Here is a 13,264-nt window from a genome sequence, read left to right as displayed (position 1 = left end):
GGAAACCACCTAAATGTCCATCAGAGGTAGAACTGATGAACTGTGGTCCAGCCATCCGTGACGTACTTGAGAGCAATGAAAATTAGAGCACTGCCACCTCCCTGCGGCTGCGTGGGTAGATCTCACACATGTGATAGTGGAAGAGGCACCTCATGAAAGGTTACAGGTACTATTCCAAAAAGTTCAAAGTTGGCAGAGCTACACTACATTGTTTAGGGATGCAAAAACAGGTAAGAAAACTATAAAGAAAAGTAAAGAAATGATTGTTGTCAAAAACATAAAAATATTTACTTCTAGGTTGAAAAGGTTGCATTCCGCTGACTTCAGGGTTTCTGGAAGTATTCTGTTCTTGACCTGTGTTAGGGTCACACAGATGTTTGCTTTATAATGATTCTTAACTACATATAATTTAAAGTCCATGTGGATAAATCTCACACTTGAAGAAACTTCCAACCTTTAATAAATTAAGGATTGTTTCAGTCAGATCTTACGATGTATCTGGAAATTACTTTTTTAAAGCAGTATCATGCTACTGTGAATTATTTATTTATATTTAACTTGCCTTAGTTTATTTCCTTCAGTCATAATGAGTACAGAACTATACTTGAAAGTAATAAAACTATATTTCTTTTAAAATATTCAGCAGATTAAATTGTTAACTTTTTGGCCTGTTCTCTTTTGCTCACCTGTATTAATTTTAAAAAGATGTATTGAGTAAATCCACATCCCATATAATTCGCCTCTTTAAAGTGTGCAATTCACTGATTTTTAGTATTCTCACAAATTCTACATTCATCGCCAATATCTAATTCAAGAATAGTTTCTCAACCCCCAAAAGAAATCCTGTACCAGTTAGCAGTCATTCCTCACTGTCCCCTCCCCAGGTCTGAGTACCGACTCATCTACTTTCTACTTCTGTGGATTTCCCGGTTACTCTTTACAATATAGAAACATTTGTGGGCGCCTGGGTGGCTCAGTCGTTGGGCATCTGCCTTTGGCTCAGGGCGTGATCCTGCGTTCTGGGATCAAGCCCCACGTCAGGCTCTTCTGCTGGGAGCCTGCTTCTTCCTCTCCCACTTCCCCTGCTTGTGTTCCCTCTCTCGCTGGCTGTCTCTTTCTCTGTCCAATAAATAAAATAAATCTTTAAAAAAAAAAAAGAAAAAGAAAGAGAAACATTTGTTGTTGTTTTTAAGTTTCATAGAGAGCAAAAAAAGGTGATGATTACGTGGGAGAGACAAGTGAATTAACAAAGTTTAATGGGTTTTGATAATTTGTGCATTTTGACAATTCAGTTTTATTACATAGTCCATTAAAAAATCAGAGTAATAGGAATTTGTTGAAAAAGTTTAACAAATGCTTTTAATAAAGACCTGTAGCTTCTAATAAGTCTTCAAAACAAGTAATTTTATTTTAATTTTTAAGAGTAAAATTTATAGCTGATGACTAGATTAGACTATGTCTGAATATGTTTTAAAGGAAGAATGTTTCGATTATTTTGACCAAGTAGAAATGCTAGAGTTTTTTTATATAAATAAATTTTTGCAACGTTTGCCAAAATAAAAAAAGCAATGTCTGTGAAACAGTTTTTTGTTTGCTTGTAACTGCACAGTGTTCTTTGATCATAAATAAGCAGATTTCAAGAAATGGGGTTTTTTGTTTGTTTGTTTATGGCCTAAAAATTTTCATTCCTCTTCACTATGAGCATATTTTTTGGTCACCAGGCTTCAGAGGAAGTGTCGAAATCACTGCAAGCAATGAAAGAGATTCTGTGTGGCACAAATGACAAGGAGCCCCCCACAGAAGCTGTGGCCCAGCTCGCACAAGAGCTCTACAGTAGTGGGCTGCTGGTGACACTGATTGCTGACCTACAGCTCATAGACTTCGAGGTAAACCCTCTGTAAAAGGATGACGCTGCTGCTTTGCAAGTTTAGTGTATATAATCATAAATATTTGACTTTCTATTATTACTGTTCATCTATTACATAAAAACCCAGTATTTTTCTAAAACTTCTCAGATTTCTTTAATAAAGTAAGAAGGTATCTTATGGTTAAGTGTTCTGCAGCCAGGTGGCAAGCTTAGTGGCCATTAATAATAATGGTAATAGTAAGAGATAACATTGAGTGCTTACTACATGTCGTACAGTTCCAAGCACTCATCTCCTTTCCTTCTTAAAACTACCTGTGTGATTGGTACTATATGATTAGCCTCGTTTTATAGATGAAGAACCTAAAGTTCAAAGCTATTAAGTAATTTGTTCAGTCACAAGAGCCTAAGCTGGGATTCAAAGTCAGTGTCTCTCAGGCCTGTTCATTTAATTAAAAGATTATACCAGTGATTTCAGAAGTTTGTTGAATGCTAGCAATATAGGATACTTATCTCATTTTGAAAGTAGTTACACCTAATTTACCTGAATAATAAGGGAACTAAATAAAACAAAAACTTAGAAATGTGAGTGGTGAATAGGTGTAGGCATTTTATTATCTACAGTATCTCTAACTGAGAACAGTGGTTTTTCGGTAAACAGCGTGTCTGTAAGGCGAGTTTGACCATTGGCTGTTTCGGTGATGGAAGTCTTGGCTTTGATTTGTTTGTTGTTCTGTTACTATCATCAGTGCTCCGGTTTCCACTGATTCTCAGAAATGGAAGAAAATGCCGATTTCTGAAGTAGCTTTCAGTTTTATCACCGAGGAAGTAAAAGGGAAACTAATTATGGTGATTACAGCGATTAGACCAAGATAAGGTCAGGGCTCTGGGGATCTGTGGAAATACTAGCCCACAGCTCCCTGGACGGCTTAAATGGGGGAAGATTTTTGGCTGGCTGGAGCCAAGGAGGAGGAATACAGAGCAAGACTGCTGTGGAGATGTGAAGCCAGGTGTGCTGGCTGGATACAACACTGAGTGGAGGACCCCAGAGAGTCCAGACTTCAACTCACCCTTCCTTTCAGACACACCTTTTTCTTTCGTTCCCTCCCTTACCTATTCTCTATCTTGGACATTTCTACTCAATAATCTCTTTGCCTACTTTTTCCTCTTGCCTGGCTCTCTCACTGTCCCACCCCATCTTACTCCTCAATTTTTAAATCGGCCGTGTGCAGAATGAAATGTAGTTTTATCATTGCATCTGTGTATTTTCATGTTTCTTTTATTCAGTTTCAAATGAGATATTATGAACACTTACAGGAGTTGTGCATAGTGGAAAAATACCTGGGATTAGAATTGTTTAGAGTCTCTGCCATGCTGTTTGATAGTCAGTAATGTAACCTCTTTGAGACTGACTTTTGTCATCTCTAAAACAGGAAAAGTATGAATTTACAACACTGTTTTAAATATTAAACTGAGTAAAAAATATATGTGTGTATATATGTTATACAAGAACAATGAATACATGTGCAGACCATACATAAATGTCAGATAGTATATTCTCATTTTCCTCCCTTCCTCAAAATAAAGTGTAAGCTAGTTTATTTTTGTTATAATCCTTGATTTTTTTTATTACTTCAATTTTAGATTTAATTGGCCAGTGATCATAAATGGGAAAAATACTCCCTATTCTTGGATTACAGTATTAAATTTCTATATATCTCCTATTGTTTTGCAGATTTCCCTGAAAGCAGAAATGTATTAAGCTATTATTATCATTAATTAATATGTTAGCTTGAGTTAATTTATGAAATTAGCCCAGTTTGCAGTTGGATGCTGGAAGGAATATCAAGGATGGTTATATTTTGAAGGATGAGCTGAGATGTCATCAGGCCCAGTGAACTAGCGAAGTCTTGAGAAGCCACAGAGTAGTGTAGCTTCAAGGTGCCATCCGAGAATTAGGGAGCCAGGTGTACATCAAGACAGACTTTGGGTACCTTATAACTTTGCTCAGATAACAAAACAGGAACAATAAAAATTACTTATGCAAGTTTCCCTTATTTTACATGGATACTGAAAATAAATAAATTTAGAGAGGAAATTCACTTTAAAAATTATTATTGAATGAAGACGTTCAATTGCCTAAAAGTTGACTTACATGTTATCAAGTAGAGTGAACTTCTACTCTCTGGAATCTTTGAGGAAAGAAGTATCTTTCTGAATATTTTCATTTTCTGAGTAACTGAAGGTTAATTCTTCAAATGCAGAAAGTCAAATACATTACTTTTGTGGATTACATTTTCTCTATAAAATACATTATATACTTGCCCCTCTCCAAATAATATTCTAGCTATAATTTTTTACTGTTGATTCACAACTATCATTATGAAGATCTGTTATTGTGGTAATAAAAGAGCAGACAGTTCTTTTTGTTTTCAACTTTATCGAAGTATAATTGACCAGACAGTTCTTGACTTTGTTCATTGAACTGATTTGACATGATGCCTAGAACATAGTAATAAATGAATGTGATATTCAGTAGATGCAGCTGTCTTTCTTAAGCCCATAAAAAATAGACACTTATAAATACTTCTTAGTTGAATGAACAAATGGAAACCAGTTAAAATTGAGGACACTTCAACTCCATTGGCTATATATAATATTTGCAGAAAAGCAGCAGCATTATTAGCTTCTTGCAGAAAATATGCTATGTATCTCTATGGACTGGAGGTCCTAACGGTTAGCCTGCAAGCACCAACTTTCCATCTCAAGCCTAAAGTATCCATATAAGATAGTGACAACTTGATAAAATTCGTCCTAACTTTAGAGCTCACTCTAATCACACAGAACTCTGTCTTCCTCAGGTCCTGGTTCATAGGTGAAACTGCTACAGTCCCTTCTGGATTGAACGTATCTTAAGTTCTAGGAATCTGTTTCCCACACCTAGTGCCATGTACACTGGTTGGTTGAGTGAATGAATGAATGTAGGCATGAGAATGAGAGATTGAAGCAGAGGTAAAGAAATTAGGGGCACCTGGGTGGCTCAGTCGTTAAGCGTCTGCCTTCGGCTCAGGGTGTGATCCCAGAGTCCTGGGATCAAGCCCCACATCAGGCTTCTCTGCTAGGAGCCTGCTTCTTCCTCTCCCACTCCCTCTGCTTGTGTTCCTTCTCTCACTGGCTGTCTCTCTCTGTGTCAAATAAATAAATAAATAAAATCTTAAACAAAAAAAAAGAAGTAAGGAAATTAGACCAAAGGAAGATGTTCTGAGCCCAGCAATAAGCCACTTTTCTTGAGGAATTAGTAAATTGTTTGGAAGATAATTCAAGAGTGACGATAATCATTCTAGTAAGTGAATAGCCGCTCCTGGGGGTTTGTTGGAGAGTACAATGGTTATTTGACTAAAATTTCTGGTATATGTTTTTAACAGGCAGAAAAATATATTATTTAGGTATAGGCTGTAGCTTTTACCAAATAACCTAAAAGGATGGAGTATTCCTTACAGAGAAAAATGAGTTTTTGTTTAGAAGACACCTAGATGGGTAGATGGGCTTTTTTATTAGTTGTAGAAGGTTAGGTCTCTAAGCAATGTCTGGAAGGAAAAGACTGAAAGAGAAGAGCTTAGATTCCTTTTGCAGAGTAAAGTAACAGAAATTTGAGAAATGTCCTCTCTGGCTAAGATCAATAGGAGTAGGAAATAGAAGGAAAATAGAAGAAAGTTTTGGAGTGAGGGAAAGAGACTCCAGAACCATGACAGAGGAAGAAGCTTAAGGAGAAATATGATCAGAAATGCTGACGAACCAGGGCACTTGGGTGGCTTAGTCAGTTGAGGTTCAGACTCTTGATTTTTGGCTCAGGTCATGATCTCAGGGTCCTGGGATCGAACCCTGTGTCTGCCTCCCTGCTCAGCAGGGAGTCTGCTTGTCTCCCTCTCCCTCTGCCTCTCCCCCTGCTTGCTCTCTCTCTCTCTCTGTCTCTCAAATGAATAAATAATTTTTTTAAAAAAGAATATTGATAAGCCTTTAATAATAATAATAATACATAGAATTCAATTTGAGATTGTTTCTGCACTGTACCATATTTATTCTTTGTTACCCTTAAACCTTTGATAGAAGAACTATGTACTAATAGTATAGGTTGAGTGAAGAAGGAGAAGGGGCAGTTTTCTACACTTGGGATAAACAGAGTGTTGAGGAAATAACTCGTGGCAGAAGGCAAGGCCATGAACAGGCTTGAGAGGAGCTTGGAGCAGGGGTTTGGGATCCAGAGCTGACAGCAGTGATGGTGGCCACGGCAGTGGCTTAGGTTGGGTACAGGAACTACCTTGGGAGTCTGTGTGACAAACCCATTTCTCCTTCAGGAATCCAGAGCAAAGTGGCCCATCAGGGTAGGGAAAGTGCTAGAGGATCCTACTGTATGTGAGTAAGGGCTAGTGAGCAGGCAGACCTTTGAGTTAAAATTGTTTAAAAAGAAAATCTCATTACTTTACAACCATAAATTTTTAATCCTTTGAACCTTAAAATTGCTGACAGAAAAGAACCACTTCTGCATATTATTATGAAGTTAAAAAAAAAAAAAGACTTGTGGCTGAGATTGCAACTCTTCAGATTTTATGGGCTCAGGATCAAACTCGGAGCTGTGTTTCTTGAGGTTTGGCTGCTATTCAAGACACAGCTTCAGACTCTGATGTTTTGAAACACAATGTGATAAGAGATCAAAGGATGAATTTTATTGATGCATTCATTTTAAGGGCAGGTGTGCCTTGCAAAACTAGGGTGCATGCAAAGTCATCTGTTCAGACCGAATTAGAAAGCAGTGCAAAGAAGCAGAGAACTTTCTGCTGTGATAATTTAATCTCTAATTATTATTTCTTGCTACATTAAAAAAAAAAAAGTCAGCAAAATAAGTACTCCAGTATCAGCTTCTCATTTACCCATTTTATGGTCCTAAATTTTTGAAAATTTCTGTCCCTTTTTAAAAATCCTTTTCTGTACCTTGGCCCTCTTTAAAGTGGTCCCTCACCTTTAGTTTTATTACTGTAAGAATGAAAAATCATAAAGCCTTAAGACATAAGCTTTGACTGTGCTTCATGCATTTAACAATTTGAAATGCTTACTATGTGTGTAGGGCATTGATTCTCGTTGGTCTTGAGTCTCTTTGGTTGTTTATATAGTTTGCACCTGTCATTAGACAAATTAAGTTACAGAATTTACAATTACAGGTGAGGAAACACTCTATCATATTAAATGGAATTTTATGTTATCATTACCCTCTCGTACTCTTAAACTTATGAATATAAAGTTTAGAAACACTTATCCTGTAAAAGTACATAGTTTATGGATGATTTAAAATGGTATTTGGCATCAAGCCCTTAATCAAAAGTGTAACATGTTAATTGGTTGTATTCCCCTATAAAAATTAAGACAATGACCATTTTAGTTTGACCTTACCATACTTTTTAAGGACCGTAACCTGCCATAAAGGTAAAGACTGCTCACACCATTGTATAATGTACAAAATGTTTTATTCCCTCTGCTTTCTGGGGAAGGGTCCCTCCTTCCCCACCCATGTAGTTACAGTGGGAGCAACCTTATTACGCAGCATGACACCCTGCCCAACACACAGCTAATTGGCCTACTAGTGGACATTGGATCAAAGCAGGGCCAGAGTATTCTGCAGGATTCTGGAACTAAAACTGAGATAGAACCTTAGTCTCTAACTAGGAGCTAACCATATTCCATGTAATTTCTGCATCAGTGGTCAGGTTTCTTACCATGTAAACTAAAAAAATGGAGGAAGCCAGCCTGCAGAAAAGACAGAAAGAAATGAAGATGGGGAGAGAGATAGACAGGGCCAGGGGGTTTGGAAGGAGCTCTGCATTGGATTTCTTGTAATGTATAAATATAATTATACTGAAAAAATTTGAGAGCAACTAATTCTGAGCTAGCCTGTGTTTGGGTTCTCTGAAACTTTCCCAGTATCTGTAAATTAGTTTAGTTTGAATTTTGTTCCCCTGCAAAGCACTCGTCCATGCAGTGAACACTCCCCACCCCCAACCCCTTGCACACGGCTCTACCTATCTAGCTCTGCTACTGAAATTCGGCACAAACATTTGCCCTACCCACCTCAACTCTCCCCACCCCTCTCCCCCAAGCCAACACGTACAGAGCAGAAGAGAGAGAGGAGAGCAGAAGACAGAAGTCCATGACTTCGATGGCTACAATTATGTTTCATTTTTAAAAAATTAATGTGTAATTTACAAACAGTAACATGCTCTCTTTTTAACACGCAGTTCTGTGATATAGAACAATTCCATCACCCCAGAAATTTTCCCATGCCCCCATTGTAATCAGTTCTTTTTCCTACCCTCAGCCTCTGGCAACCACTCATCTATCTTCTATCCTCGTATAATTTGCCTTAAATGTGGAAATGGAATCACACAAAATGTGGCCTTTTGAGTCTGGCTTCTTCCACTTGGCCTAATGCATTTAGGATTCATCTGTATTGTTGCTGGGTATCAGGAGTTTGTTCCTTTTCTTTTTTATAATAATATTTTTTTATTATATTATGTTAGTCACCATACAGTACATCCCTGGTTTTTTATGTAAAGTTCCACGATTCATTAGTTGCGTATTACACCCAGTGCACCATACAATATGTGTCCTCCTTACTACCCATCACCAGCCTATCCCATTCCCCCACCCCCCTCCCCTCTGAAGCCCTCAGTCTGTTTCCCAGAGTCCATAGTCTCTCATGCTTCATTCCCCCTTCTGATTAACCCCCTTTATCCCTTTCTTCTCCTACTGATCTTCCTACTTCTTATGTTCCATAGATGAGAGAAACCATATGATAATTGTCTTTCTCTGCTTGACTTATTTCACTTAGCATTATCTCCTCCAGTGCCGTCCATGTTGCAGCAAATGTTGAGAATTCATTCTTTTTGATAGCTGAGTAATATTCCATTGTACATATGGACCATATCTTTTTGATCCAGTCATCTGTTGAAGGGCATCTCGGCTCCTTCCATGATTTAACTATTGTGGACAATGCTGCTATGAACATTGGGGTTCATGTGGCCCTTCTCTTCACTACATCTGTATCTTTGGGGTAAATACCCAGTAGTGTAATTGCTGGATCATAGGGTAGCTCACTTTTTTTTTTTTAAGATTTTATTTATTTATTTGACAGAGATAGAGACAGCCAGCGAGAGAGGGAACACAAGCAGGGGGAGTGGGAGAGGAAGAAGCAGGCTCATAGCGGAGGAGCCTGATGTGGGGCTCGATCCCATAACGCCAGGATCACGCCCTGAGCCGAAGGCAGATGCTTAACTGCTGTGCCACCCAGGCGCCCCTCAATTTTTAACTTTTTAAGGGACCTCCACACTGTTTTCCAGAGTGGCTGTACCAACTTGCATTCCCACCAACAATGTAGGAGGAATCCCCTTTCTCCACATCCTCTCCAACAATTGTTGTTTCTTGCCTTGTCAATTTTTGCCATTCTAACTGGCGTAAGGTGGTATCTCAGTGTGGTTTTGATTTGAATTTCCCTGATGGCTAATGATTTTGAACATTTTTTCATGTGTCTGTTAGCCATTTGTATGTCATCATTGGAAAAGTGTCTGTTCGTATCTTCTGCCCATTTTATGATTTGTTTATTTGTTTCTTGTGTATTGAGTTTGAGAAGTTCTTTGTAGATCTTGGATACCAGTCTTTTATCTGTAGTATCATTTGCAAATATATTCTCCCATTCCGTGGGCTGCCTCTTAGTTTTTTTGACTGTTTCCTTGGCTGTGCAGAAGCTTTTTATCTTGATGAAGTCCCACAAGTTCATTTTATCTTTTGTTTCTCTTGCCTTTGGAGATGTGTCATAAAAAAAGTTGCTGTGGCCGATGTCGTAGAGGTTGCTGCTTATGTTCTCCTCTAGGATTTTGATGGATTCCTGTCTCACATCGAGGTCTTTCATCCATTTGGAGTTTATCTTTGTGTATGGTGTGAGAGAGTGGTCAAGTTTCATTCTTTTGCATGTAGCTGTCCAATTTTCCCAGCACCATTTATTGAAAAGACTGTCTTTTTCCCACCGGATGTTTTTTCCTGCTTTATCAAAGATTAGTTGCCCAAAGAGCCGAGGGTCCATTTCTGGATTCTCTATTCTGTTCCATTGGTCTATGTGTCTGTTTTTGTGCCAGTACCATGCTGTCTTTGTGATCACAGCTTTGTAGTACAGCTCGAAATCCGGCATTGTGATGCCCCCAGCTTTGTTTTTCCTTTTCAACAATTCCTTGGCAATTCGGGGCCTTTTCTGGTTCCACACAAATTTAAGCGCTGTTTGTTCCAGTTCTTTGAAAAATGTCATTGGTATTTTGATCGGGATAGCATTGAAAGTGTAGATTGCTCTGGGTAGCATGGACATTTTAACTATGTTAATTCTTCTGATCCATGAGCATGGAATGTTTTCCCATCTTTTTGTGTCTTCTTCAATGTCTTTCAAGAGTGATTTATAGTTTCTAGAATATAGATCCTTTACGTCTCTGGTTAAAGGAGTTTGTTCCTTTTTATTGCTGAGTAGTATTCCAATGCATGGATGTACACAGACCATTTAGCCATCCCCCAGTTGAGGGATATTTGGGGGATTTTCAGTTTTGAGCAGTTACAAATAAAACCTCTATAACCATTTATGCAGTTTGTATGTGCAGATGTAGGTTTTCATTTCACTTGTGTAAATACCCAGGAGTAGGATTGTTGGGTAGCATTGGGGTTTTTGTTTGTTTGCTTTTAGCTTTGGGTTTTTTAAAAAAAATTTTAGCCACTCAGGTAAGTGTCAGTGGTATGTTGTGGTTTTAATTTACATTCCCTTAATGACTAATGATGTTGAGCATCTTTCCAAATGTGTTTATTTGCTACTGTATCTTTTCTTCTGTGAATTGTCTAAATAGACCTTTTGCCCTCTTTTTATTTGGTTGGTGAATTTTGAGAATTCTTTATATATCCTATATACAAGTCAATGGCTGCAATTTTAAAATGGGTGTTTTCTTTTGCTCTCTTTTACTCCCTTATTTGCCTTTCTCACTTCTTTTTTATTTTAAGATTTTATTTACTTATTTGTCAGAGAGAGAGAGACCACAAGCAGGGCGAGCATCAGGCAGAGGGAGAAGCAGGCTCCCGTGAGGAAGGAGCCCGATGAGGGACTCCGTGTGGGACTAGATCCCAGGACCTGAGCCGAAGGCAGACAGCTAACTCAGCCACCAGGCGTCCCTGCCTGCTCTTACTTCTATTATCAGTGAAGGGTGCTCTTTATCAGCAGTTACTTCTAATTGCTGTGCCTGCTGTTTGTTGCTTCTTTCTTCTCTCTTTTTCTCTTTCCTTATTTAATTCCAGTTGATACCTCTGTATGTATCATTCATTCGTCGTTGACCGTCTCATGTTAGGGCTGACCTTTTTGAATTTGTCAGCTTAATGCAAGTGCTTCTTCAGGTTTGGCATCTGTTCAGTTACATTATATGTAGTCTTAGAATTACTACTAATATCAGGCATTTTGGTTCATGTCTAGATGTTGCTGCATTACCATCAAAAACATTTTTCTTCTTTTTTTTCTGGCCACTTCTAGATCCAGAGCTTGAAATCTAGCAGTCTGAGGGTTGCTGCAGACTGGTTTTGAAATAGTTAAGGTTTTACTCCAGTTAGGTATAGTGTGATGAATGGATATCTGCAAAGGTTCTGTATTATGGAAGGACTATCATTAATCATCTGGTACTTGTTTAAGTTTTCTTTAATCCTTTCCATTCTGATCCTTTCCTCTGATTTGAGAAGCTGTTCCTGGTATCAGAGCTTGTTTTCGTTAGCCACGGGGGGCTTCCTTTGCCTCCGCACATTATTTGCTAATGAACCAGAAGAATGTTTTCCTCTGTGTAAAAGTTGGATAGAGTTCTGTGGAGCTTCATTTCAACTGTTCACTGGAATGCTGTATGGAAATGTTCTTGTGGCATTTCACTGGGAAGTATGAAAGACATGCTCTTATGACTTTTCAAAGAGGATTGATATTGTGCAGGATTACTGTGAGTTTAGAAAGGTTTGAGAAGAACAGATGACTTCTTTCACTTAAATTTTATTTATATCTACAGCTATACCTCTTATACAGTTTAACATCTGTGTAAATAAAATTCATTTAGCATGAAGTAGTATGAACGTTTTTTATATTTTAAAATTATGAGAGCAACTGATCCTAAAGTATCCTTTTAAATTGAAGACTCAGCTCCTAATTTTTGGTTAAAATTTGGATTTTATATTGTGTGTTTTTCTTAAAGGAAGATAAACTTTCCTTTCCCATGTGTCTGTTTTTGTTGTTTTTTTTTTTTAAGATTTTATTTATTTATTTGACAGAGATAGAGACAGCCAGCGAGAGAGGGAACACAAGCAGGGGGAGTGGGAGAGGGAGAAGCAGGCTCATAGCAGAGGAGCCTGATGTGGGGCTCGATCCCGTAACGCCGGGATCACGCCCTGAGCCGAAGGCAGATGCTTAACCGCTGTGCCACCCAGGCGCCCCCTGTTGTTGTTTTTTTAATATCTCTCCCTCCCTCTCTCTCTCTCTCTCTCTCTCTTTGCCTTTTTTATTCTTCTTTCTTCTTCCCTGGCTCTCTTTCCTTCCTTTCTTCTTAATTCTTCTCTTTCTTTCTCCCTTATTTCTACCCTTCTCTGTTTCTCTCCATGGAATAAAGTGAAAGCAATGGCTAGCCATAGATTTTTCTTGTATTTAATCATTGCCAACATTTTGATGTTCTTATTTCTGCTAGTTACATATACCATAATTTATGTGACCGTGCCTAATTCTGGACATACTGATTATTTCTAACTCTTTATTATCACCACTATGATGGAGATTTCTGTGCCAGTTAACCATCTGACTCTTGATTTCGGCTTCAGATCATGATCTTAGGGTCGTGAGATCAAGACACACATCAGGCTGCATGCTGGGAATGGAGCCTGCATAGGATTCTCTCTCTCCTCCGTCTGCCCCTCCCCCTAGGCCACCCCCCTTCCCTGCTCACACATGCACGCTTGTTCTCTCTCTCTCAAAAAAAAAGTCTCTGTGTCTGAAACTTTTCTTCTGTATTTAAGATTGCTATTTAAGATTATTTTCTCAGGCTAGATTTCCCAATTTGAGATTCTAGGACATCAGTCAGGTATTATTAAATTGCTTTATATCCTCACCAGCAATATATGAGAACTAGCATTGAATTTTACCATTTAAAAAAATTCTGGGACTCTGGACTTAGATGGTAACATAGGAGACTCCTGAATTTCCCTCCTCCTATGGTTAAACAGAATGTACGGTTACACATGCAGGAATTCCCTCTGAGAGAAATCTAGAAATTAGCTAAGTGACTCCTATTCATTGAGCAACTGAGAAAA

The 13,264-nt window shown here is 38.3% G+C and overlaps 1 protein-coding gene across 16 annotated transcripts in view; it reads left to right on the top strand.

Moving 5' to 3' along the window:
- The window catches only part of CAB39L (calcium binding protein 39 like), a 112,281-nt gene that overhangs the window by 56,166 nt on the left and 42,851 nt on the right, over positions 1–13,264 (top strand). For all 16 annotated transcript variants that reach the window (XM_048215478.2, XM_048215483.2, XM_048215475.2 and 13 more), the window contains one exon: positions 1,722–1,886. In XM_048215478.2, the coding sequence (XP_048071435.1) occupies positions 1,722–1,886 (165 nt within the window). The remainder of the gene's footprint in view (positions 1–1,721; positions 1,887–13,264) is intronic.

The sequence above is a fragment of the Ursus arctos genome, unplaced genomic scaffold (genome assembly GCF_023065955.2).
Source record: "Ursus arctos isolate Adak ecotype North America unplaced genomic scaffold, UrsArc2.0 scaffold_10, whole genome shotgun sequence".
Lineage (NCBI taxonomy): Eukaryota > Metazoa > Chordata > Mammalia > Carnivora > Ursidae > Ursus > Ursus arctos.
The sequence above is the reverse complement of the archived record's forward strand: the minus strand, read 5'-3'. Positions and strand labels throughout refer to the sequence as shown.